This window comes from Arachis ipaensis, chromosome B4, assembly GCF_059453495.1.
Source record: "Arachis ipaensis isolate K30076 ecotype BB chromosome B4, ASM5945349v1, whole genome shotgun sequence".
NCBI lineage: Eukaryota > Viridiplantae > Streptophyta > Magnoliopsida > Fabales > Fabaceae > Arachis > Arachis ipaensis.
The window spans coordinates 103,844,474-103,871,733 of record NC_142439.1 but is presented as its reverse complement, the minus strand read 5'-3'; the positions used below and the strand labels follow the sequence as shown (position 1 = coordinate 103,871,733).

Genomic DNA, 27,260 nt, shown 5'->3' with positions numbered 1-27,260 from the left:
AAACTGGGTCAGAAACAGCCCAGAATTTGCTGGTTGCGAATTCAAATACGCTGATTTTCGTCACTGCGATGCGGCCGCATGGAGCACACGGTCGCGTCGCCTAGTGTCAGGGAAACTATGCATATTATATATTAAATCGAAACACCGGACGTTAGCTTTCCAACGCAACTAAAACCGTGTCGTTTGGACCTCTGTAGCTAAAGTTATAGCCGTTTGAGTGCGAAGAGGTCAGGCTGGACAGCTTAGCAATTTCTCCAACTTCTTGTATTCCTTCCACTTTTGCATGCTTCCTTTCCACCCTCTGAGCCATTCTTGCCCTGTAATCTCTGAAATCACTTAACACACATATCAAGGCATCTAATGGTAATAAGAGAGGATTTAAACATAGGGAACTTAAGGCCAAAGAAGCATGTTTTCAATCAAAGCACATAATTAGGAAGGCAAATGTAAAACCATGCAAATAGTATGAATAAGTGGGTAAAGAGTTGATAAAATCCACTCAATTAAGTACAAGATAAACCATAAAATAGTGGTTTATCAACCTCCCCACACTTAAACATTAGCATGTCCTCATGCTAAGCTCAAGAAAAGCTATAAAGGAGTGAAGAGGAATGGTAGAATGCATGAAATGCAACCTATCTGTATGAATGCAACTACATGCAGAATGTTTCTACCTACTTGGTTAAAAGCAAACAAATCTTTTAAGAACATACATAAACTGGATTTCACTAATTCAAATCATAAAAATGAAGTACAAATGGACTTGTAAGAAGAAAATAGCTCATTAAAGCAGGGAACAAGGAATTGAGTATCGAACCCTCACTGGAAATGTATACACTCTAATCACTCATGTGTTTTAGGTTCAATTCTCTCAATTCTCTACTAACCTTGCTTTCTAAGACTTGCTCTTCATCTAGCAATCAACATAAATTTAATGCACAGATACACATATCAAGAGGTCTTTTAAGGGTTGTAATGGGGTTAGGGTCAAGGTAGGATTGTATTTGGCCAAGTGGACTAAAATCTAAATCCTTAATTAACTTAAACTTTCCACCTAACTTTAGACAATCCATGTAATCACAATACAAAATCTAACTATCCATTAACCATGTTTTCCACATTATTCATGCATTCTAATTCTAAGTACCGTACATATGCATTGCTTTCACCACTTACTTTGGGGCATTTTGTCCCCTTTCTCTTATTTGCACTTTTTCTCTTTTTTTTCTCTTTTTCTTCTTCTTTTTTTTATTATTTTATTTTTTTATATTATATATTATATATTTTTTATTTTTTATTTTTTATTTTTTTTCTTTATTTTTTTATTTTTTTTCAATGCATATGGTTAAATTATTGAATGCATGAATATGTCCTAAACATTTCTTTCACATTTTCAGAAAAATTCTAACATACTCAATTCTCAAACCAAATATTTTCAATCTCAATTTTCCCACACTTAAATTATAAGCATTCTCACTAGTCTAAGCTAACCAAGGATTCAAATTAAGGACATTATTGTTTTCCGCTTAGAGTTAGTGATGAGCTAAAGTAAAGAACAAAGGGGTAAAATAGGCTCAAAATTGGTTTGCAATGGTTAATGAAAGGGTTAAGGCCATATGGGTATGTAAGCTCAGTGAAATAAGGCCTCAATCATGTAAGTGTATGCATACATCAAATAATGGAAATATAGAATTAAGCAAGACAAAGATCATAATTTTAGAGAGAAAAATACACACTAAAACAGAATTTTGGTTGATAAAATGCAACCAATTCAAATAGGCTAAAAAATCTCACAGGTTTTGTGTGTTCGAGTTCTAAACCATGTTCTAGTATAATATTTCTTCAAACAAGTGTAACATTAAATTTTATTCAAATTAGTGAAATGCTCTAAAAGGTTTCTTGAAAAAGAAAATATTACTTTAACCAAGTGGTAAAATATGCAAAAAAATCAAACAAATATGCAAATGCAACAACTAATAAGGAAAATAAATCATTGGTGTTGAGATAGGAAGGTACTAACCCACAGAGATCGGTATCGACCTCCCTACACTTAAAGATTGCACCGTCCTCGGTGCATGCTAAGATGTGCAAGTGGATGGGGGTTGTGGTTCCTCAGCTGGGGCTCTTTTCATTCCTTTCCTTGCCGGTGGTTTGGGAGTAGCTTTGTCCTTTCCTTTCTCTATTTTGACGAACGTGATTTTTGCTAGTAAAGAATTTGTAAAAATAGTCGCATTGTAGATATAGTTTCTAAACCAACAGAAATCCCTTCGTACAAACGTTTTGGGTGTCACAAGTAACAAACCCCTTTAAAATTGATAACCGAGTATTTAAACCTCGGGTCGTCTTCTCAAGGAACTGCAGGGAAGTATGTTCTTATTATTGGCTATAAAGATTGTAAATCGGGGTTTAGAGCATGAGAAGCAAGTGATTTAAATGACAAATAAAGTAAATGAAGAACAAGTAATTTAAATAGCAAGTAAATTAAATAAATGACTGTAAATAAGCTTTTGGCAAGGTATGAGAAATTAGAGGTCCTATCCTAGCTATCCTTATCAAAGATGATGATAATTGAATCTTAATTCTGCTTTGTTAACCTTTACTAAAGTAGAGGAAGGTCAAGGGATTAATTAATTGATCTTCGAATCCTATTTATTTCCTAAGAAAAGATTGGGATTATTGAAGCTCAAATTAACAAAGATAACAATTGTCAAGCATGTTTGAGTTTGATAGCTCCTGAGTTACTGATTTCTTAACCAAGACCAAAAGGGGGAAAAATAAATCTATCGAAATAAAAATGCCTTCAGATTGGGAATGACAGTAACATAAATAAAAGAAAGCGATATTAAACTGAAATACCTCAAATAACATTAATTCAAAATAGTAATATGTAACATGGGAGTATTCATAAATTCAATTATAAAAGTAAACAAGCAACTAAAGCAATAAATAAAAGTAAAAGGGAAGCTTAAAGTAAAGGAATATTAAAACCTGGGATCGAGAGTTACTCCTAAAGAGAGAAGTCCTAAATTCTAATCCTAAAGAGAGAGAGAATCTCTCTCTAAACTAAATCTAAATCATGAAAACTAAACTAAAGTGGTTTTTTTTTTTGAATGAATGTATTCCCTCACTTCATAGCCTCTGGTCTATGCCTTCTGGACTTGGATTTGGGCCAAAAAGGGCTTCAGAAATCGCTGGGAGCGTTTTCTGCAATTTCTAGTGCGTGGCCACTGTCACGGGTCCGTGTGGGTCACGCGGTCACGTCATTCGGAGCTTTTCTTGCCACGCGGTCGCGTCAGTCATGCGACCGCGTCATGTGCGTTCTGCTTAAGGCGCGCGGTCGCGTCAGTCATGCGGCCGCGTTGCTGTTGATTCGCGCTTGGCACGCGTCCGCGTCGCCCATGCGATCGCGTGGATGCCAATTTCTTCAGAAACTCCGTTTTGTGCTTTCCTTCCATTTTTGTATGTTTCCTTTCCATCCTTTAAGTCATTCCTGCCGTAGAAGATCTGAAACTACTCAACACACTAATCACGGCATCGAATGGAATTAAAGGTGATTAAAATAATTAATTTAAAAGCATAGAAAACATGTTTTTCACATACATCACATAATAAGGAAGGGAAAGTAAAATCATGCAATTAACATGAATAAGTGGGTGAAGGATTGAATAAATCACTCAAACTAAGCACAAAATATATCATAAAATATGGGTTTATCAACCTCCCCACACTTAAACAATAGCATGTCCTCATGCTAAATCCAAGGTAATAAGTAAGGTTAAAGTGATGGAATGTCATGCAATGCAATCTAATCTAAATGCAACTACCTAAATGCATCATGCAATTCTAATTTTTATTTACTCACTTGTATATAAAGCTTACAGGTAGTTAAATTAATTCACATTCTCAAGGAGTCATATATGTATATATAGCCAAGCCTTAGATAATCAATAAGCACTTTTACAATTGAGATGGGAGAAAAAGCATTTTATGAACTTGCAAGACAATTAGATAATTCAAACAGAGATAAATGTTAATGAGCTATTGAACCCTCGCTGGATTTGTGTTTACTCTCTAGTCACTCAGTGTTTATTGGGTTAATCACTCTATTCCTCTTTTTATTCTTCCTTTCTATAACTTTGTTCTTCATCTAACCAATCAACAATTATAGAATACAGTCATACCAAAAATCATGAGGTCTTTAATTAAGGTTGTAATGGGGCCAAGGTAAAGGTAAGGATATATGTATAAGGCTAAGTGAGCTAATAAGTGAATCCTTAATTAGACTAAGATCTCACCTAACATACATACTTAGTAAAACAAAACTTCTTTACCTATTTTTCCATATTTTCCCACTTTTGATGTTACATGCTCATGTTTCAATTTTTATTTTTATCCCATGTACATTGCTTTTATTTTGCATTTGGAGAATTCTTTTGTATCCCCTTTATTAAATACTGAAAAATAACTTTCTTTTTTTTTAATGCACATGGTAATTTAATCACTTTGATTTCTCATGAGCATGCTTCCCAAAATTTCTTATTTTGAGTTATTTTATTCTTTTCAATTTTTCTACCTCTTGTTTTTATCATCCATGTTCCCAATAGGTTTCCCATATTTAAACTATTCATAATTTGCTATCTTAAGCTAACCAAGGATTCAACTTGGGATTTTATTTTGTTTTTCTGCTTAAGGCTAGTAGTGTGGCTAAATAGAATAAAAGGGAATTTAAAGGTTCAAGGGGGCTAACAAGGGTGATGTGAAAGGTAGGTTAATTTGGGATAAGTGAGCTAAAATCAAATGACGGCCTCAATCACTCTTTTGGTATGCATATCTATATTCTATATTCTATATTCTATAATTGGACATATAAATTAAAACAAAGTAAAGAACACCAGAATAAATAAGAAGGGCGGAACACACAGGAATAAAAATTATGGTTTAAATATAACCATACAATTAAGCTCAAAACTCACAGGCTGTATGTTCTCTAGCTCAAAAATCATTTATCAGTTATATATGTCATGCAGGTTTAGTTAAAAATTCCCATTATTCTCAATGTAAAACTTAAGGTGGCTTTAAAGTTCTAGTGTTCCTCCTTGATGAAATGTTGTTAACTAACTAACATGTAATTCTATATATACAAGGTGTGTGGATTGTTTCTAGTTTACTTCCTTTTTATATTTTTAATTTAAACTAAGCTATCTTATGCTAAAAGTGTAAACTATACTAATTAATCCACAATTTTCTATAACTACTAAGTTAGAATTGTAACTAAACTAAATAACTAAAAATATGAACTAAAGTACAAAATGCAGAAAACATAGTAAAAATACATAAAAATAACAATGTATCAGAAAATAAGAATAAAAATAAAAAAATACAGAAAAATATCCAAAATAAAAGAAAAAGAGTCTGTAGTGTTTCACCAAAATAATACGCCAGAGATGGCGACCTCTCCACACTTAAAATGAAGCATCGTCCCTGATGCTCACTCAAGCAGGGTGTGAAGGGGTGTCATCACTGGAAGAAATGGTAGCTGGGGTCTCTGTGGTGGTGACTGGCTGAAGGTCTGGCTGCTGTAGAGGAGGGGCTGTCTGAATGGGGATCTCAGGGTCTACAGCCTGGATCTGATGTGGGACCTCTGCCTGTGGTGCAGCCTGCTCGGTGTCTGCCTGCTCTGCCTCTCCCTGGGGATGGGTCTCTGCCTCAGGCGCATCCGCCTCCTCCTCAGAGGCCTCGGATGGTGTGTCAGGCTCGGAGGGGATGTCGCCGGATCGTATCATCAGCTTCAGGTGCTCATAGCGTCGCTTGTTGCGACGCTCCATCTGGTCAAGTCGTCGAAACAAGCGGTGCACCAGATGATAGACAGGCTCTGTGGCAGGTGGAGGTGCAGTGGTGGTGGCAGGGGTGGATGGTGCAGCGGTAGAGGAAGAGGGGCCGGTGGATGGTGTGGCTATATCAGCAGTGGCAGTCAGGAATGGAGGTCTGTAGCCCAGGGCCAGAAAGTTCCTGCTGTGCGGGATAATCTTCTTGCATTCTGCAGCAGGTGGTCTCTCATCAGCATCCTCCCATGGCACGTCAGCTCGACAGCCCAGCTGGGTAACCAGATAGGGAAAGGGAAGAGTGCCTCGGATGTGGACCCTGGCCATATAGTGCCGGATAAAGCGTGGCAGGTACAGGTCCTTACAAAAATTCCTTCAAAAATAAATCCTTGTTGCAAGTATAGTTTCTAAACCTTCAAAAATTCCTTCGTACAAACATTTTGGTTGTCACAATTAACAAACCCCTTTTTAAAATTGATAACCGAGTATTTAAACCTCGGGTCGTCTTCTCACGGAATTGCAGGGAGGTATGTTCTTATTATTGGTTATGAGTTTGTAAATTAGGGGTTTTAGAAATTAGGGAGCAGTATGTTGCATAAGAAAAATAAAATAAATAAATAACTATAAAATAAACTCTTGGCAAGGTATGAAAAATTGGAGGTCCTATCCTAGTTACCCTTATCAGGTGTGAAGAGAATTGGGTTTTAATCTCACTTGGTCAGCCTTTACTAAGCAAAGGAAGGTTTAGTGGACAGATTAGCTTGATTCTCAAGTCCTAGTCAACTCCTGTGGAGAGACTAGCCTTAGAGCAATCCTAGCTCAAGCAGAATCTGCCAATTTCAATCACTTGCTGAGTTTGATAACTCAAGTATTACCAATCACTTGACCAAAGCCAAAAGGGAGAAAAAAATATCTAAATTAATTTGAAAGCAATCTTAAACAGAGCAAAGCAATCTTAAATCTGAAATACCTCAAATAACATTAATTAAGAAAATTATATGTAACATAGAAGAGTTCATAAATTAAATTGGGAAAATAAATAAAAATAAAGAACCTGGGATTGAGAGCCACTCCTAAAACTAAGAGAAATCCTAAATCCTAATCCTAAGAGAGAGGAGAGAACCTCTCTCTCTAAAAACTACATCTACTCTTAAAATTGTGAATATGAGAGCATCTTCATGAATGGATGCATTCTCCCACTTTATAGCCTCTAATCTGTGTTTTCTGGGCCGCAAACTGGGTCAGAAACAGCCCAGAATTCGCTGGTTGCAAATTCAAACACGCTGATTTTCGTCACTGCAATGTGCCCGCATGGAGCACGCGGTCGTGTTGCCTAGCGTCAGGGAAGCTTTGACATATTATATATTATATCGAAGCCCCGAACGTTAGCTTTCTAACGCAACTGGAACCGTGTCGTTTGAATCTCTGTAGCTAAAGTTATAGCCGTTTGAGTGCAAAGAGGTCAGGCTGGACAGCTTAGCAATTTCTCCAACTTCTTGTATTCCTTCCACTTTTGCATGCTTCCTTTCCATCCTCTGAGCCATTCTTGCCTTGTAATCTCTGAAATCACTTAACACACATTTCAAGGCATCTAATGGTAATTAGAGAGGATTTAAACATAGGGAACTTAAGGCCAAAGAAGCATGTTTTCAATTAAAGCACATAATTAGGAAGGCAAATGTAAAACCATGCAAATAGTATGAATAAGTGGGTAAAGAGTTGATAAAATCCACTCAATTAAGCACAAGATAAACCATAAAATAGTGGTTTATCATGCTGCCATCAAGAAACTTGAGACACAAATTGGCTACCTATTTCAGCACGCTCCCAGCCATGACCTTCGCAGTAACATTGAACTAAACCCAAGGGAGGAGTGTCATGCTATCACCCTCAGAAGTGGAAAGGAATTGAAGGAGGCGTCCAAGCAACCACAAGAAAAAGATTCAATTGGAAGGAAGGAGGAACAAGATGAAGTTCAAGTCCCCACCTCCAATTCACATCAAAAGGGAGAAGAGTTGAAGCCATATGTTCCGAAAGCCCCATATCCTCAACAATTGAGGAAGAAGGGGGATAACAGCCAGTTCTCCAGATTTTTAGAAATCTTCAAGAAACTACAGATTAACATACCATTTGCTAAAGCAATAGAGCAAATGCCGCTCTATGCCAAGTTCTTGAAGGAATTGATGACCAAGAAGAGAAGCTGGAAGAACAACGATACTGTGATACTAACCGAAGAATGTAGTGCCATCATTCAGCATAAATTGCCCCAGAAATTGAAGGATCCTGGGAGCTTCCAGATTCCTTGTATTATAGGAGAAATAACAGTAGAAAAGACTCTATGTGATTTAGGAGCCAGCATAAATCTGATGTCTATAGCTATGATGAGACAAATAAAGATTGAGGAGGCCAAACCAACAAAAATGGCCTTACAACTGGCAGACCGATCATTCAAGTTTCCTCACGGCATAGTGGAAGACTTGCTAGTGAAGGTAGGAGACTTCATCTTCCCAGCAGACTTTGTAGTGCTGGACATGCAGGAGGAAGCCAAAGCCTCCATCATCCTGGGAGACCGTTTTTGGCCACTGCTGGAGCTGTCATTGACGTTCAAGGCCATGAGTTACCCACCAGAACCATTGGGAGAATGTATGAGGTTGGATTCACTGGAAGATGCAGTACAGGAGATTTTTGAAGAAGAAGAACTTGAAGGGTTAACAAAGGAGGAATCAACATCTAGCGAAGAGGCTGCAACAGTAGAGATTCATATACAGGGTGCACCAAAGGAAGAGAATGAAAAGATAGAAGCACCCAAACTTGAACTCAAAGCTCTGCCACCCACTCTCAAATATGCATACTTAGGAGAGAGTGAAAGTTACCCAGTGATCATAAACTCATCCCTCAGCCGAGATCAAGAGGATGAATTACTCCAAGTATTGCGAAAGCAAAAGGATGCCATTGGATGGACCCTCACTGACCTGAAGGGAATCTGTTCGGCCATATGCATGCATAAGATACTGCTGGAAGATGATGCCAAACCATCCATTCAACCCCAAAGGAGGCTGAATCCGGTCATGAAGGAAGTGGTACAGAAAGAAGTTATGAAGTTATGGCAGGGAGGGGTAATATACCCGATCTCCGACAGCCCATGGGTCAGCCCCGTGCAAGTTGCCCCAAAAAAGGGAGAAATCACTATAGTCCCCAATGAGAAGAACGAACTAATCCCTACAAGGACTGTCACAGGATGGCGGATGTGCATAGACTACAGAAAACTCAATAAAGCTACAAGAAAATATCATTTCCCCCTTCCTTTCATGGATCAGATGCTAGAAAGACTTGCAGGACACGCATATTACTGTTTTCTCGATGGTTATTCAGGATATAACCAAATAGTGGTTGATCCAAGAGACCAAGAGAAAACCTCATTCACTTGCCCATATGGAGTGTTTGCCTACAAGCGCATGCCATTTGGGCTATGTAATGCACCTACAACTTTCTAACGCTGCATGCTCTCCATTTTCTCAGATATGATAGAAAAATTCATTGAAGTCTTTATGGATGACTTTTCGGTATTCGGAGATTCCTTCACTAATTGCCTAAATCACTTGGCCCTGGTATTAAAAAGATGTCAAGAGACCAACTTGGTCTTGAACTGGGAGAAATGTCACTTTATGGTGATAGGGGGAATAGTTCTTGGCCATAAGGTTTCTAACCAAGGCATTGAGGTAGATAGAGCTAAGGTGGAACTCATTGAAAAATTACCCCCACCAAGTGATGTCAAGGCAATTAGGAGCTTTTTAGGAAATGCCGGCTTTTACAGAAGGTTTATTAAAGATTTTTCAAAGATAGCCAAGCCCTTAAGCAATCTCGTTGTATCTGATGTACCATTTGTCTTTGATGAAAAATGCATGCTAGCATTCGAAAACTTGAAAAAGAGGCTGTCCTCTGCCCCTATCATTTCCCCACCTGATTGGAACTTACCATTTGAACTGATGTGTGATGCATCTGATTTTACAGTGGGGGCAGTGTTAGGGCAGAGAAAAGATAACTTAGTCCATGTGATATACTATGCCAGCAAAGTCCTCAATGACACTCAAAGAAATTACACCACCACTGAAAAGGAGTTGCTGGCAACAGTTTTTGCATTTGACAAGTTTAGATCATACCTCATTGGTGCCAAAGTGATTGTTTTCACAGACCACATAGCACTTAAATACTTGTTTGCCAAGCAGGAGTCAAAACCAAGACTGATAAGGTGGATCTTATTGTTGCAGGAATTCAATATTGAGATTAGAGACAAGAAAGGAGTGGAGAACAAGGTAGCCGATCACCTATCCAGGATCCCTCATGACAAAGGTGGAACACATGATACAAATGTAAATGAATGTTTCCCAGATGAGCAGTTAATGACAATTCACAAAGCACCCTGGTTTGCAAACATTGCCAATTTCAAGGCAACTGGGGCTTTACCTCCAGAGATCAACAAACATCAAAAGAGAAAGCTCATCAATGACGCAAAGTATTTTGTTTGGGATGAACCTATCTCTTCAAGAAGTGTTTAGATGGAATCTTGAGAAGATGTGTTTCGGAAGAAGAGGGACGAGAAGTCTTGTGGAACTGCCACGACTCGTGCTATGGAGGCCATTTTGGAGGGGATAGAACTGCAGCCAAGGTGTTACAAAGCGGATTCTTTTGGCCCACCCTTTTCAAGGATGCCAAAGAACTAGTAAAGAACTGCAATGAATGTCAAAGAGCTGGAAACTTACCCAAAAGAAATGAGATGCCACAGAATTTCATCTTAGAACTGGAACTGTTTGATGTGTGGGGAATCGATTTCATGGGACCATTCCCAACCTCATATGCAAACAAGTACATTTTGGTAGCAGTGGATTACGTTTCCAAGTGGGTAGAGGCTATTGCAACCCTAACGAATGACAATAAGGTAGTCATAAACTTCCTCAGAAAGAACATCTTTAGCCGGTTCGGAGTCCCCCGAGCACTCATCAGTGATGGAGGGAGCCATTTTTGTAACAGACCACTAGAAGCGCTCCTCCTACGATACGGGATGAAACACAAGATTGCCACGCCTTACCACCCCCAAACAAGTGGGCAAACTGAGATATCTAACAGAGAGTTAAAAAGGATTCTGGAAAAGACTGTAGGAGCATCAAGAAAGGATTGGTCGAAGAAGCTGGATGATACTCTTTGGGCATACAGAACGGTATTCAAAACACCAATCGGAATGTCCCCATATCAACTGGTGTATGGAAAAGCTTGTCATTTACCATTGGAGCTGGAACACAAAGCCCTCTGGGCTCTCAAGCTACTAAATTTTGATAGCGTTGCTGCTGGTAAAAAGAGGGTCTTGCAGCTGCAGGAAATGGAGGAGTTCAGATCTCAAGCCTATGAAAATGCCAAGATTTATAAAGAAAAGGCAAAGAGAAGGCACGACCTCCATCTCGCACCCAGGAGCTTCGAAAAAGGACAGCAAGTGCTCCTCTACAATTCCAAATTAAGACTTTTCCCTGGGAAACTCAAATCAAGGTGGTCAGGACCCTTTCTTGTCACAAAGGTCTCGCAGTATGGACACATAGAATTCATGGAGGAAAGTTCAAAGAGGACGTTCACTGTGAACGGACAAAGGCTCAAGCACTACATGGGCAACATGGGGGAAATCCCCAAAATAAAATATCATCTCAACTGATGGAGAAATCATCGAGCTAGCGGCGCTAAAAGAGTGCTTCGTTGGGAGGCAACCCAACCTAAGGTAGTTTCCTTTTCATGATCATCTCAATAAAGGATATAAGCAGTTTCCCTCGTATTGTGAGGAGCCAAGTTTGGTGTTGCACACCAAACCAATCCAAGAGTGAATGTGTAATTCTAAGTTTGGTGTTCCACCAAAGATTTCAGTTAGAATCACATTACACCTCTTCAATGGCAAGTTGCTAGCCCCAACCAATCAGGGAAACCACTTAACAATAGTTTAGTTTCTATTTCATAGTTGTTTTATCAATAAAAGCACATGAGGTTCTGCATTAGGCAATGAACTAAGTTTGGTGTTCACACACCAAATTAAGTCCAGAAATTTACAAGCATACATGCAAGCTAACTATTCCTCAAGTGCTTGGGGAACAAGCAACTTCCAATAACTTTGCAGGAATTCAATCAACCTTCTAAAAAAATAGTGCACCACCATCCAAGGAGGCGAAGAAGGACGCAGAAGCTATGGATGATGACAACAAAGAGATAACCAGAAGGCATCACCAAAAGGTTGTGTTGCTACTTGATCCCATATGCTTGGAGATGTTAAAAAAAAATTTGAAAGTCTGAATGTGCCCCTGATTAATAGTTACTCTTTAGCTTAAATCACTAGAATTTAATATTTGCTTTCATTGCCTTTGTCATATGTGTGCTGGTTCAAGTTACCTGTCTTCATTTTCACCTTGCTTACTTGTATGCTTGTCCCTTGAGTCAAATAAAAAGAGATGTTATGAAAGACCAGAGTGATGATCAATTGTGGAGTAGGTTCTTAAGCTTGTGGTGTAGTAATCACTTAGCTAAGTTGGTTCACCAACAAGGTAGGAAGGCAACTATCTGTCCTGAAGTCATATGCTTGAAACACACCCCATGAGACTAGCTAAATAACAAGATCCTAATAAGAAAAAGGAAAAGAACAATAAGAGTTAAAAAAGAAAGAAAAGTAATAAGAAATAAGGCTAGGCACCAAGGGCTTGAATCTTGAGGGATGTGTCTGTGGTGTTCTTGTACCAAGGATCTGCTTGGATGAATAAGTTCTTAGGAGTGCTTCATCACTTGGTAACTTGGGTTAACTAACCCGGGATTATCAACTGAAAATCCACTATCAAGAGCAACCTTGCTACATAACATTTAGTAACCCAAAGAGGTGCTAGACACCAAGGCCTCAAGGAAAGAAAATAACAAACCATGTGCCTGTGGTGTGCATGTATGAGGGAGAGAGACTTGAGGGAGTAAGTCCTTAAGGGTGTCTCAACACCTAGCACCTTGAACCAACTGGTTCGGGAGTGTTGGCTGAAAGCTTATTTTAAAGAGTCGCCCCCCTCACAGAGCACTTAGTCTAAGGATGCAATAAACCTTGAAAAGACAAAGGGGTCAACAAATAAAAGTCTAAAAGGGTGCAATCAAGTGAGTACTCCAGGACATGATAAAGGTCTGAAAGCCAGTAAAGGAATGAACCTAAGTTGTTATGCATGAAACCCCATAAAACCAAGGACATGACTTCCACAATAATGATTCATTTCTCTTGTCATTTCATTCATCATTCTCTTGTTCCAGTACTTGCTTAGGGACAAGCAAGCTTTAAGTTTGGTGTTGTGATGCCAGGGCATTTTGGCCAGTTTCACTGACCTTTTCTTTACTGTTTTAGGGTAGTTTCATGCATTTTCTTAGGAAATAAGCAAGTTTTGGGTAGAATTTCACTTACAACTTGATTCAAGCAAACATTGTGAATTTTATATGATTTTATGAGAATTATGCATGAATTTAATGACAAATTGGATGATGCATGACTCATAACTTGGATTAGAGCTTTGATGCACTTTATTTGCTTGATTTCAAGACAAAGGAAGCAAGGAAAAGCCACGTTAGTAGCCACGTTAGTCTAACTAACATGACCACTAACGTGGAATGGGAGCTAGCTTGCAAGGTTAATGAGAAAAGTAATCGCCAATAACGTCTTCGAAACCATCATAGCCCACGTTAATTACCACGTTAACTACATTAACGTGGTAGTTAACGTGGAAGAAAAGGAAGCTCCAAGCGTTAGTGGTAAAAGTAAGTGCCACTAACGCTCCAAAAGGGCGATTGGCCACATTAAGAGTCACGTTAACTCAGTTAACGTGAACTCTAACGTGGAAGAGGAAGATAATGCCAATGTTAGTGACACTCACCTTTGTCACTAACGTTGGACTAAGCCCATATTAGCTACGTTAAGAGCCATGTTAACTTGGTTAACGTGAACTCTAACGTGGAAGGAGCAAGGAATCGCCAACTTTAGTGACACTCACTTTTGTCACTAACGTTGGACTAAGCCACTATGAGCAACGTTAGTTACCACGTTAAGTGCATTAATGTAGAAGCTAACGTAGAGGAAAGAATTGATGAGCCAACGTTAGTGACACTCACCTTTGTCACTAACGTTGGAGATGGCAATCACCACCACGTTAGTGGCCACGTTAAGACAATTAACGTGGGGCACTAACGTGAGAAGGGGCGTTTGGAGCATTAGTGACAAAGGTAAGTGTCACTAACGCTCTCGAGGCTAAGGCATACCCACGTTAAGAGCCACGTTAGTTATACTAACGTGGACTCTAACGTGAGAAAAAGGGGCTAAAGGCAACGTTATTGGCAAAGGTAAACTCCAATAACGCTCGCGATGGACCAAGAGGCAACGTTAGTGGTCACGTTAGTGCCACTAACGTTGAAGTTAACGTAACTCATCTTGGGCTAGGAACGTTAGTGCAAAAGGTGATCGTTACTAACGTTCTCAAACCCACATTTTCACTTAACGTTAACGCCACTAACGTCCTAGCCAAAGTCCATGCCTACTTCACACTTTCTCTGCAAGTAAAGCTGAGCCCACTGAAGATTTCAAACTGCTTCAACTCAAGATCCAAAGGCCCATATCCAAGACTTGAAGAGCCAACTGGAAGATCAGAAGAGTAGTATATATAGGAGTAGTTTTGAACTAGAGAGGAGCTTTTGGATTGAGAGGACTACTCTCTGTATAATTTTACTTTCTCTGCAACTTCTAGTTTTACTTTCAGAATGCATTCTCCATCTTTGTTTTCCATTCCCAGAGCCATGAACAACTAAACCCCTTTTATTGGGTTAGGGAGCTCTGTTGTAATTTGATGGGTCAATAATAGTTTTCATTATTCTTCTTCTCTCTTTTCTCTTGATTTTACTAGAAAGCTTTCAATCTTCATCCAATTGGGTAGTTGTCTTGGAAAAGAAGCTATTCATACTTGGATCTCTTCGGAACCTTGGAAGAGGAATGAAGGGATCATGCTAGAAATGCTTTCTCATGTTGGACCAAATTGGGGGTTGGGCGGATATGGTGACATATAATTCTCCCAATACTTTGATTTGGAAATACATGTGGTACAATCAGTGACCATACTTCATCTCTTCTCATGAGCAATTAGACCAAGGAATTGGCTATTGATCAAGATTTGAGAGATTGAATTACCAAGGAATTGGAATTCAATCACTTAAGATTGCCAAGGAGATCAATAAATGCATTGATTGAGGAAGAGATGAAAATGAACTTGATCCGGAGAATTGCAACATCTCCTAAGCCCAATGAATCCCCCATTTCTGATCTTACCCATTCTCTTTAATTTCTGCAATTCACTTTCATGCTAAATTCCCCATTCCCCATTTAAGATTCTGCACTTTACTTTCCGTCATTTATATTCAGCTCTTTATTTCCAGCATTTACATTTTCTGCCATTTACTTTCCCGCCATTTAATTTCCTGCAATTCTCAAATCAATTTCTGCTAGATCAACTAGAATGTTACTCTAATTAAAGTTTATTGACCAATCAATCCCTGTGGGATTCGACCTCACTCTATTGTGAGTTTTTACTTGATGACAATTCGGTATACTTGCCGAGGGAAATTGTTGAGAGACAAGCTTCCGTGCATCACCCACTTATTCATGTAATTTGCATGGTTTTACTTTTCCTTCCTCATTATGTAATATATGTGAAAAGCATGTTTCCTATGCTTTAAAAATAATTATTTTAATTACCCTTTATTACCATTCGATGCCATAATTTGTGTGTTGAGTATTTTCAGATCTTCTAAGGCAGGAATGACTTAAGGGATGGAAAGGAAACATACAAAAATGGAAGGAAAGCACAAAATAGAGTTTTTGAAGAAACTGGCAGCGACGCGAACGCATGGACGACGCGGTCGCATGCCCAACGCGAAAAGGCAGCGACGCGAACGCGTGACTGACGCGGACGCGCGCCATGAGCAGAACACAGATGATGCGTACGCGTGACCGAAGCAAACGCGTGACAAGGAAAACTCCAGATGACGTGACCGCGTGACCCACGCGGACACGTGATAGACGCCACGCACCAGAAATTACAGAAAACGCTCCCAGCAAGTTCTGAGTTCCTTTTTGGCCCAGATCCAAGTCCAGAAGGCACAGATTAGAAGTTATAAAGTGGGGGAATGCATCCATTCAAGGAGGGGGGAGGTCTCCAATTATTCACTTTTCATAGTTTAGATGTAGTTTTTAGAGAGAGAAGTTCTCTCCTCTCTCTTAGGTTTTAGGATTAGGATTTCTTATTATTTCAATTTAGTATTCCAACTCCTTATCAGGTTCAACATTCCTTTACTTTATATTTCTCTTTTATTTTCAGATACTTTAATGCTTTCCTTTAATTACATTTGTTGCCAATTTGGCTTATGAACCATTCATGTTTAGATTTGATTTTCTATTTAATATAATTTGAGGTATTTTAGAATCATGATTGCTCTCCTTTATTTATATTAATAATTTATATTTTCTTTCTTTTGGCTTTGGTTGATTAATTGGTAACTCTTGAGTTGTCAACTCATCGTGACTGATAATTGTTATTTTTACCAATTGAATTAAACTCCAATAACTCTAGTCCTTTCTTAGGAATTGACTAGAACCTGAGGATCAAACTAATTGGTCCACTTGACCTCCCTTTGCTTTAGTAAAGGCTAACTAAGTGAGATTAAAACTCAATTCTCATCACCATTGATAAGGATAACTAGGATAGGATTTCCAAATTTTCATACCTTGCCAAGAGTTTATTTCACAGTTATTTATTTATTTTATTTGTCATTTAAATTATTTGTTCCTAACTTTCAAAACCCCAATTTACAAAACTCATAACCAATAATAAGAACATACCTCCCTGCAGTTCCTTTAGAAGACGACCCGAGGTTTAAATACTCGGTTATCAATTTTATTGGGTTTGCTTAAGTGACAAACACAACGTTTGTAAGAAAGGTTGATTGCTCGGTTTAGAAACTATACTTGCAACGGGAATTTATTCTGAATTCTAAACCATCAATCTTCAGTTCTTCAAAATGGCGTCGTTGCCAGGGAATTGCAAACGTGTGCCTTATTATTGGTTATTGTAAATATTTTTCTTTTACTTGTTTGTTTGTTTTCGTTTTTCCCTTTTTATTTTTTTTAGCTACTATGAATTCTCACCCCTCTCGCTTTGAATTTGGTTCTAATATTGTTGAAAGGAACGAAAGTTACAGCAGGAACATGCATCAAGGTCAGAGCAATCAAGGATGGATGGAGTCAAGAGGATCTGATCAACCCTTTAGGCAACAACACCCTCCAAGATATCATGGACGAGGACCACTATACAATGCATACCAAGCTAACAGACATGGTAGACCACCTTGCAATTACCAACAAGGCCCACCCTGTGCTTATAGACCATCCTCTCAACGTAGATTTGAACCACCACACTCACAAGTTCCTTTTCACCATTCACCACCATATGACCCTTATCCACCACAACCCCAATCCAATTACTCCCAAGAACCACCACATTCTTATTTTGAACCCTCTTTTCCAACCAATGAACCCTCATACCCACCCCAACCTCCTATGGACAACAGACTTCGTGTTCTTCTTCAAGGGCAAGCAAAGATAGAAAAGGGCGTACTGGAACTCACTACTGCCATAACTGAGGTAGTAAACTTAATAGCTTCCCGACAACTGAGAACTCAAAGTACTCCCATGGCTACATGTGGGGAATCAAAAGAAGAGCGTAGTATGAAGGAAATACTAGAAACTCCGGTGGACAATGAGGAGCATAACTTTGTGCTGGAACAATTAGAGGAAGCCATGATAGTTGTAGAGGAAGAAGTGGTTGAAGATATAGGAGATGTTGAACCTTCATGGGAATCAAGAACTATACAGGATTCTGCTGAGAAGTCCGAATTGGATGCCAAGGAGGATAGTACACGACCTCCACAGCATATGCCTTGTGAAGAATTGGACGGAACAGACCAAGAAGTTGATTCCATGGGCAGTAATGATCACGAATCAAGCTCTCCTAGTCACGAACTCACATTCGCAACTGAATCCCTTGAACCTGAAGAGCCTTATCCAAGTGAATACGAAGATGACGTCGAGGTAGATTTCTCTCAACCTCCAACGTATGACTTAAGTGATGAGGAAGCCATAGAAGACTTTGATCAGAACGCAGTTGTAGCTGAAGAATTTTGCAAAGAAGTGGAGGAATTCACAACAGATTATAAGGGAGTAGAACTTACAGAACCACTGGAAACACCTATCCCAAGGCCATTACCACCTGTTACAAGCTTCAAGTGGGTACAATCCTTAACCTTTAACTTTACTTTTCCACTTGAATATGGTTTGCTTGAAACAGATGGCTAGCTTAGAGCTCTCTGCGGCTTTAAGAGTAAGAGGGAAATGGCTCGCACTCAGAGCTGGTGTACAAAATCCAATAAGGTTCCACGCTTCAATTCGAAGTGCAAGGATTGGTATCAAGTTCAATTGAATGGGTCACGGAAGACGTTTGGTCATCTTGGCGAGAATACAGTTTCTAAACCGCCCGGATGGAAAAATATAGATCAAGACGAAGGCGGACTTAAAAGCAAAGTTTGGGATCCTGGAAAATATTCTGATATTCGTCACCCTAGGAGCCTGAGAATCTGTGTGAAGCTGCTCAGAAGCTTTACATGCCTAGTTTGGGACCCCGGAGGCTGTTGGCATTCCAAATATTGGTGGAGATTTCTGGATGAATTTAAGCATAAGCCACCATAACAGGAAGCTCATCCATGTCTAACTTAAGGACTTTAACTAAAAGTTCTAGGTGGGAGACAACCCACCATGGTACGGTCGTTTCTTTTTCAACTTTTATTTCGTACTATTTGATTTTATGTTATATTATTTTTACTGAACCTGGATGTTATTCATAAAATTTGCATTTAGCATTGCATACTACATAATTGCATACCTGCATAAAAAAAAAAGAAAGAAAGGAAGCCATTGACGCGATCGCATCGCTAAAGCATTCGCGTCAGTTACGAAAAACACCTCCCACACGTCCGCGTCAATCACGCGAACGCGTGATTTGGAAATCAGCGTAAAAATCCAACGCCCAGAAATCTGGGCTGGAATTGTGCGGCTGTCGTGCGTTTAGCACAAAACGGCCCACGCGTTCGCGTCCATCACGAAACCCTACCCCATCGCGCCCCATTCTTCCCCCCAACCCCCCCCCCCACTGCTCCCTTTCTGCTCCCCGCCACCCACACCACCACCCCAACCACCTCCAACCACCGCACCACCCTCGACCACCTAGCCACGACCGCGACGCCACCCCCCTTCTTCCTTCACTCGCTTTCTTCTCTTTCTCTTCTCTTCTTCCCTCCACCACCGCTGCCCCCTCCGCAACCACCACCACCACCCTGCCATCACCGCCACGCCTCCCACCACCACCACCCTTACCCCCATTCTTCTTCAACCACCCCCCTCCACCGATCACCCTACCCAAAATCCCCCCGCCACCACAAACAGCCACCCGCAACCGCGCAGCCTTGTTTCGCCACCGCGCCACTGTGCCCCTCCCAGCACCACCGCAACCACACTCCTGCCATCTCTCTGTTCCCTAGCTTAGTTCATACGCCTACCAGGTTCCGCCGAACATCACCTTTCTTTCATTCATAGTTATTTGCATATTTTTTTCAGTTTATGTTTAAATTTAGGATAGTTAGAGATGTATGTTGTAGTGGATTCTAGGTGGTTAGGTAGCTAGGATGTGGTTAGTGGATTTAGGCCTGATTCATTGCGCTGTTCTTGCTACTTGTTTTATAATTTTTGCAATTCTGCTGTTGTTGTGATGTTAGTATTGTTCATATGATGTTCTTACTGTTCATGCTGCTATTGCGACTGCTCTTTCATATTCATATTATTTATGTCTATTTGCAGATTTGTTTTAATTTATATGAACTATTCTGCTTGCTGTTTATTACCCGGGAATGCCCAATTTTAGCCGGAATGCTGCCCAATTTTCAGTAAATTATTTTGATATTCATTCATGTTTTGGTTTTGGCAATTTGAATTTGGCACTCCTCAGCTTTTACCAAACCAATTCATGAATGCACGGGCCAGCATTCTTATTCCTCTGTTTTCCCGGTTAATAAATCACATTATTGATGATTAGATTTCACTTTTCGCTATTTCTATATCTATATGAATCATCAACAACTTGATTTCCTTGCTTGAATATGAGTTGTCTGTTGCTTCAAATTGTGAAATTCTTGTTACTTAGAAACCAATCATCATGCCACTTACTCTGACTTTTTTTTTACTAACTCACTAATTTTTGCTTTCTAACCTCTTTTTCAATTTTACCCACTTTTAACTTTCTAACTTCCCCCTCTGCTTTCTGACTAACTCTTTCAAACTTTTTGACTCATGGCATGATTATTGTTGCTCCTAATTAACAAGTATTCCACTCATAACATATTTTGGATTGTGATTTTTCATCTCAGATTTTTACCTCCGAAACAATCCAAAATATACATTTCTTTAACTCATTTCATAATTCTACTGCTCCTTTGCCACTATGTGCTTATCTTGTTATTTGCCTACTTGTTTTCCTGTTTTTATTATATCTTAGATTTCTGTTTTTCAGGATGTCTAACCCTCAACATAAGGGCAAAGACAAAGCAATAACTGGCAAACAGAAAAGAGGTGAATCCTCTATGTCTATCCTGGAGATTATGCATGATGACTCCTGGTGGGAAAAGCACTTTACCCCGCAGGAGAAGGCTGACCAGCTCCTCCCTGCCAATGATCCCATTAAGTTTGCAAACCGATACTGTGAGCTGAAGTATCCAGTGTTTGCCACCTCCAGAAATTTATACCTGGAGAGGACTCTGAAAATTCCAGAAGAACTACAGCAGTACACCTCTGATCAGATCAAACAAAGAGGCTGGTTCTTCTTGGAGAGAAATTTGACAGAGGTCAATGCTTCCTGGGTAAGAGAGTTTTACTGCAATTATTTCAAGACTTCCCTGGATGTAGTACACCTCAGAGGGAAACAGATACTGGTCACTGAAGAGGCCATTGAGGATATTCTGCAGCTTCAGCGTAAGTCAGATCAGCCTGACGGTTACCAAAAGGATGAGGAGGATATGAGGTTTATGCGATTTGACGGGGATGCTGTCAAGGAGAGGATAGCCCTTGACCCTACTGTCCCATGGGTCATGGGAATGAACACAACAATGCCTAAGGGAATCAAGCTGATGTATCTGAATGATGAGGCTCGGCTCTGGCACCAGATCTTGAGCAACTTTGTTATGCCGAGTACTCATGAGACGGAGCTGCCTGCTGCTATGATCACCCTCCTCTGGTGTGTGATGGAGGGTAAAGACCTGCATCTGTCACGATTCATCCGGTACTATATGGCTAGGGTCCATGTCAGAGGCACCCTCCCCTTCCCTTATCTGGTCACCCAGCTAGGCCGTCGAGCTGACTGCCTTGGGAGGATGCTGATGCACAGCCGACTGCTGCAGACCGCAAGAAGATCATCCCTCACAGCAGGAAGTTTCTGTCTTTGGGCTATACACCCCCATTCCTCACCGCTCCTGATGAGACAGCCACACCTTCAGCCGTCCCTTCTTCTTCCACTGCTGCACCTGCCCCACCCACTGCACCTCCAGCTGCTCCTGAGCCTATTTACCATTTGGTGCATCGACTCTTCGCCCGCTTGGATCGTATGGAGAGTCGCAACAAGTGATGCTATGAGCACGTCAAGTTGATGATCTGTTCCGGCGGCGACATCCCCTCTGAGCCTGACACCCCTTCTGATACATCTGAGGTAGAGGAGGACGATCACGAGGAGGAGACACCTACCCAGGCTGCACAGGCAGGACCAGAGCAGGCTGCACCACAGCAGGAGGTGCCACACCAGATTCAGGCCGCAGATCCAGAGATTTCCATCCAGTCAGAGCCTCCTCTACAGCAGACAGATCCTCCTACGCTCATCCAGTCTGCAGATCCTCAGGCCACCACAGAGACTCCAGCAGCCCATCCTTCCAGTGATGACACTCCTTCACACCCAGCTTGAGTGAGCATCGAGGATGATGCTTTATTTTAAGTGTGGGGAGGTCGCCATCTCTGGCGTATTTTTTGGTGAACCACTACAGACTCTTTCCATCTTATTTTGTTTATTTTTCTGTATTTTTATTTTTATTTTTATTTTTATCTTTCAGTATTTATACATTGCTGTTTTGCTGTATTTTTTTACTTTATTTCCGTATTTTGCACTTTAGTTCATATTTTAGCCATTTAGTTTAGTTTGCAATTCTAAACTTATTAGTTATAGAAAATGTGGATTAATTAGTATAGTTTACCCCTTTTATCATATGATAGTTTGATTTAAATTGAAAATAAAAAGGAAGTAAACTAGAGACTTTAACATAATAAAAAACAATCCACACACCTTGTATATAGAACATAACATGTTAGTTAGTTAACAACATTTCATGAAGGAGGAACACTAAAACTTTAAAGCCACCCAAAAAAAATTACATTGAGAATAATGGGAACTCTTAATTTCTACTTGCATGACATATATAACTGATATATGATTTTTGAGCTAGAGAACACACAGCCTGTGAGTTTTGAGCTTAATTGTATGGTTACATTCAAACCATAATTTTTATTCATGTGTGTTTCGCCCTTCTTTTTATTCTGATGTTCTTTGCTTTGTTTTAATCTATATGTCCAATATAGAATATAGATACATACTAAGAGATGATTGAGGCCATTGCTTGAAAAATTTGCTCACTTATCCCAAATTAGCCTACCTTTTACATCACCCTTGTTAGCCCCCTTGAGCATTTTAATCCCCTCTTGTTCTATAAACCACATTACTAGCCTTAAGCAGAAAAATAAAATAAAAAATCCCAAGTTGAATCCTTGGTTAGCTTAAGATAGAAATTGTGTATTATTTAAGTGTAGGGAATTTTAATGGGAACTTGGATGATAGAAACAAAGGTGGAAAGTTAAAAAGAATAAAGATGTTTCAAAAATAAAAATTTGGGAAGCATGCTCATGTGAAATCAAAACAATTGAATTACCATGTGCATTAAAAAAAATTTCGATATTTAATTAACGGGATACAAAAATTCCCCAATTGCAAAATAAAAAGAATCAATGCACATGGGATAAAATTTAAGTTAATGTATGAGCTTGCAATACAAAGTGAGAAAAGTTTGGCAAATAGGTTAAGAAACTTTGAATTACAAAATATGTATGTTAGGTGAGATCTTGGACTAGTCAAGGATTCACTTATTAGCTCACTTAGCCTTATACATATACCCTTACCTTTACCTTGGCCCCATTACAACCTTGAAAAAGACCTCATGGTTTTTGTATGTCTGTATTCTATAATTGTTGATTGGTTAGATGAAGAACAAAGTTATAGAAAGTAAGGATAAAAAGAAGAACAGAGTGATTAACCCAATAAACACTGAGTGACTAGAGAGTAAACACATAATCGAGTAAGAGTTCAATAGCTCATTGATGAGCGGATAATTTATACGCTTTTTGGCATTGTTTTTAGTATGTTTTTAGTAGAATCTAGTTACTTTTAGGGATGTTTTCATTAGTTTTTATGTTAAATTCACATTTCTGGACTTTACTATGAGTTTGCGTGTTTTTCTATGATTTCAGGTATTTTCTGGCTGAAATTGAGGGACTTGAGCAAAAATCAGATTCAGAGGTTGAAGAAGGACTGCTGATGCTGTTGGATTCTGACCTCCCTGCACTCAAAGTGGATTTTCTGGAGCTACAGAATTCAAAATGGCGCGCTTCCAATTGCGTTGGAAAGTAGACATCTAGGGCTTTCCAGCAATATATAATAGTCCATACTTTGGCCTAGTTTAGACGACGTAAAAGGGCGTTTAACGCCAGTTCTACGCTGCTGTCTGGAGTTAAACGCCAGAAACAAGTCACAAACCAGAGTTGAACGCCAGAAATACGTTACAACCTGGCGTTCAACTCCAGAAAGAGCCTCTGTATGTGTAACATTCAAGCTCAGCCCAAGCACACACCAAGTGGGCCCCAGATGTGGATTTATGCATCAATTACTTACTTCTGTAAACCCTAGTAACTAGTTTAGTATAAATAGGACTTTTTACTATTGTATTAGACATCTTATGATCTTCGGATCATCTTTGATCACATTTTGGAGGCTGGCCATTCGGCCATGCCTGAACCTTTCACTTATGTAATTTTCAACGGTAGAGTTTCTACACTCCATAGATTAAGGTGTGGAGCTCTGCTGTTCCTCAAAGATTAATGCAAAGTACTACTATTTTTCTATTCAATTCAACTTATTCCGCTTCTAAGATATTCATTCGCACTTCAACCTGAATGTGATGAACGTGACAATCATCATCATTCCCTATGAACGCGTGCCTGACAACCACTTCCGTTCTACTTTAGATTGAATGAGTATCTCTTAGATCTCTTAATCAGAATCTTCGTGGTATAAGCTAGATTGATGGCGGCATTCATGAGAGTCCGGAAAGTCTAAACCTTGTCTGTGGTATTCCGAGTAGGACTCTGGGATTGAATGACTGTGACGAACTTCAAACTCGCGAGTGCTGGGCGTAGTGACAGACGCAAAAAGAGGGTGAATCCTATTCCAGTATGATCGAGAACCTCAGATGATTAGCCGTGCTGTGACAGAGCATTTGGACCATTTTCACAAGAGGATGGGATGTAGCCATTGACAATGGTGATGTCCTTACATAAAGCCAGCCATGAAAAGGAGTAAGATTGATTGGATGAAGACAGCAGGAAAGCTGAGGTTCAGAGGAACGAATGCATCTCTATGCGCTTATCTGAAATTCTCACCAATGATTTACATAAGTATTTCTATCCTTATTTTATTATATAATTTCGAAAACTCCATAACTATTTTATATCCGCCTGACTGAGATTTACAAGGTGACCATAGCTTGCTTCATACCAACAATCTCCGTGGGATCGACCCTTACTCACGTAAGGTTTATTACTTGGACGACCCAGTGCACTTGCTGGTTAGTTGTATCGAAGTTGTGAATGAAAAACGATTTATTAAGACGTGCGTACAGAATTTCTAGCGCCATTGCCTGAGATCACAATTTCGTGCACCACTCATCACCGTAGATCTCTGCTTAAATTGTTAATTGTCTTGCAAGTTTGAAAAATATTTTTACCCATCTCAATTGTAAAAGTGCTTTAATATTATCTAAGGTTTGGCTATGCATATATGATTCCTTGAGAATGTGAATTAATTTAACTGCATGTAAGTTTTATATACAAGTGAATAAAAATCAGAATTGTATGATTCATTTAGGTAGTTGCATTTAGGATAGATTGCATTGCATGAGATTCCACCACTTTAACCTTACCTTACTCTTTATCTTGGACTTAGCATGAGGACATGCTATTGTTTAAGTGTGGGGAGGTTGATAAACCCATATTTTATGATATATATTATGCTCAATTTAAGTAATTTATTCAACCCTTCACCCACTTATTCATGTAATTTGCATGGTTTTACTTTCCCTTCCTTATTATGCAATATATGTGAAAAGCATGTTTCCTATGCTTTAAAAATAATTATTTTAATTACCCTTTATTACCATTCGATATCGTTATTTGTGTGTTGAGTAGTTTCAGATCTTCTAAGGCAGGAATGACTTAAGGGATGGAAATGAAACATACAAAAATGGAAGGAAAGCACAAAATGGAGTTTTTGAAGAAACTGGCAGCGACACGAACGCATGGACGACTCAGTCGCATGCCCAGCGCGAAAAGGCAGCGACGCGAATGCGTGACTGACACGGACGCGCGCCATGAGCAAAACACAGATGATGCGTATGCGTGACCGAAGCGAACGCGTGACAAGGAAAACTCCAGATGACGCGACCGCGTGACCCACGCGGACGCGTGACAGACGCAACGCACCAGAAATTACAGAAAATGCTCCCAGCGATTTCTGAGTTCCTTTTTGGCCCAAATCCAAGTCCAGAAGGAACAGATTAGAAGTTATAAAGTGGAGGAATTCATCAATTCAAGGAGGGGGGAGGTCTCCAATTATTCACTTTTCATAGTTTAGATGTAGTTTTTAGAGAGAGAGGTTCTCTCCTCTCTCTTAGGTTTTAGGATTAGGATTTCTTATTATTTCAATTTAGTATTCCAACTCCTTATCAGGTTCAATATTCCTTTACTTTATATTTCTCTTTTATTTTCAGATACTTTAATGCTTTCCTTTAATTACTTTTGTTGCCAATTTGGCATATGAACCATTCATGTTTAGATTTGATTTTCTATTTAATATAGTTTGAGGTATTTCAGAATCATGATTGCTCTCCTTTATTTATATTAATAATTTATATTTTCTTCCTTTTGGCTTTGGTTGATTAATTGGTAACTCTTGAGTTGTCAACTCATCGTGACTGATAATTGTTATTTTTTACCAATTGAATTAAACTCCAATAACTCTAGTCCTTTCTTAGGAATTGACTAGAACCTGAGGATCAAACTAATTGGTCCACTTGACCTCCCTTTGCTTTAGTAAAGGCTAACTAAGTGGGATTAAAACTCAATTCTCATCACCATTGATAAGGATAACTAGGATAGGATTTCTAAATTTTCATACATTGCCAAGAGTTTATTTCACAGTTATTTATTTATTTTATTTGTCATTTAAATTATTTGTTCCTTACTTTCAAAACCCCAATTTACAAAACTCATAACCAATAATAAGAACATACCTCCCTGCAGTTCCTTGAGAATGCGACCCGAGGTTTAAATACTCGGTTATCAATTTTATTGGGTTTGCTTAAGTGACAAACACAACGTTTGTAAGAAAGGTTGATTGCTCGGTTTAGAAACTATACTTGCAACGGAAATTTATTCTGAATTCTAAACCATCAATCTTCAGTTCTTCAGGTGTCGAATAGGATCTTGTGCGGGAAGTCCATGGAACTTAGGTAGGAGGTGAATCAAAGCAGTCTTGAGTTTGAAATTCGCATTCAAGTTTGGATGAAGAACATGAAGAGGTTGGAGAACAAAGTCCGATGCACCCGCTTCCTTGAGAGTAACTCTCCTTGGAGCGGCCATAGTGTCGGCACCTAGATCAAAAGAAGAACTATTAGTAGTATCAGTGGAAGAGTAGCTAGCGCCTTCTTCGAATGACGGTTCGGAATCCACTTCGGATAAGGTTGGTGAATTGGTAAGAACCTTTTCACCTTCCTCAAAGGCTAACCGCCTCCGAGCTTGCCTAATAAGAAGCAAAGTTCTTTCAATTTCCGGATCAAATGGGGTTAAGCTCGGATCCGGTTGTGAATGCGTCATACAATGAA

General features: G+C 39.4%; 1 protein-coding gene across 3 annotated transcripts in view; it reads right to left on the bottom strand.

The window, feature by feature from the left end:
- Positions 1-2,901: 2,901 nt before the first annotated feature.
- The window catches only part of LOC148568633 (uncharacterized), a 40,353-nt gene continuing 15,994 nt past the window's right edge, over positions 2,902-27,260 (bottom strand). Inside the window, exon 2 of one of the 3 annotated variants that reach the window (XM_088485313.1) lies at positions 2,902-7,391. In XM_088485313.1, coding sequence (XP_088341439.1) covers positions 5,493-6,149 — 657 coding nt within the window. In that variant the 5' untranslated portion in view covers positions 6,150-7,391 and the 3' untranslated portion in view covers positions 2,902-5,492. Of the gene's footprint in view, positions 7,392-22,568; positions 27,030-27,260 lie in introns of those variants that run through there. The other 2 variants (XM_088485312.1, XR_015881100.1) reach the window with 2 other exon arrangements.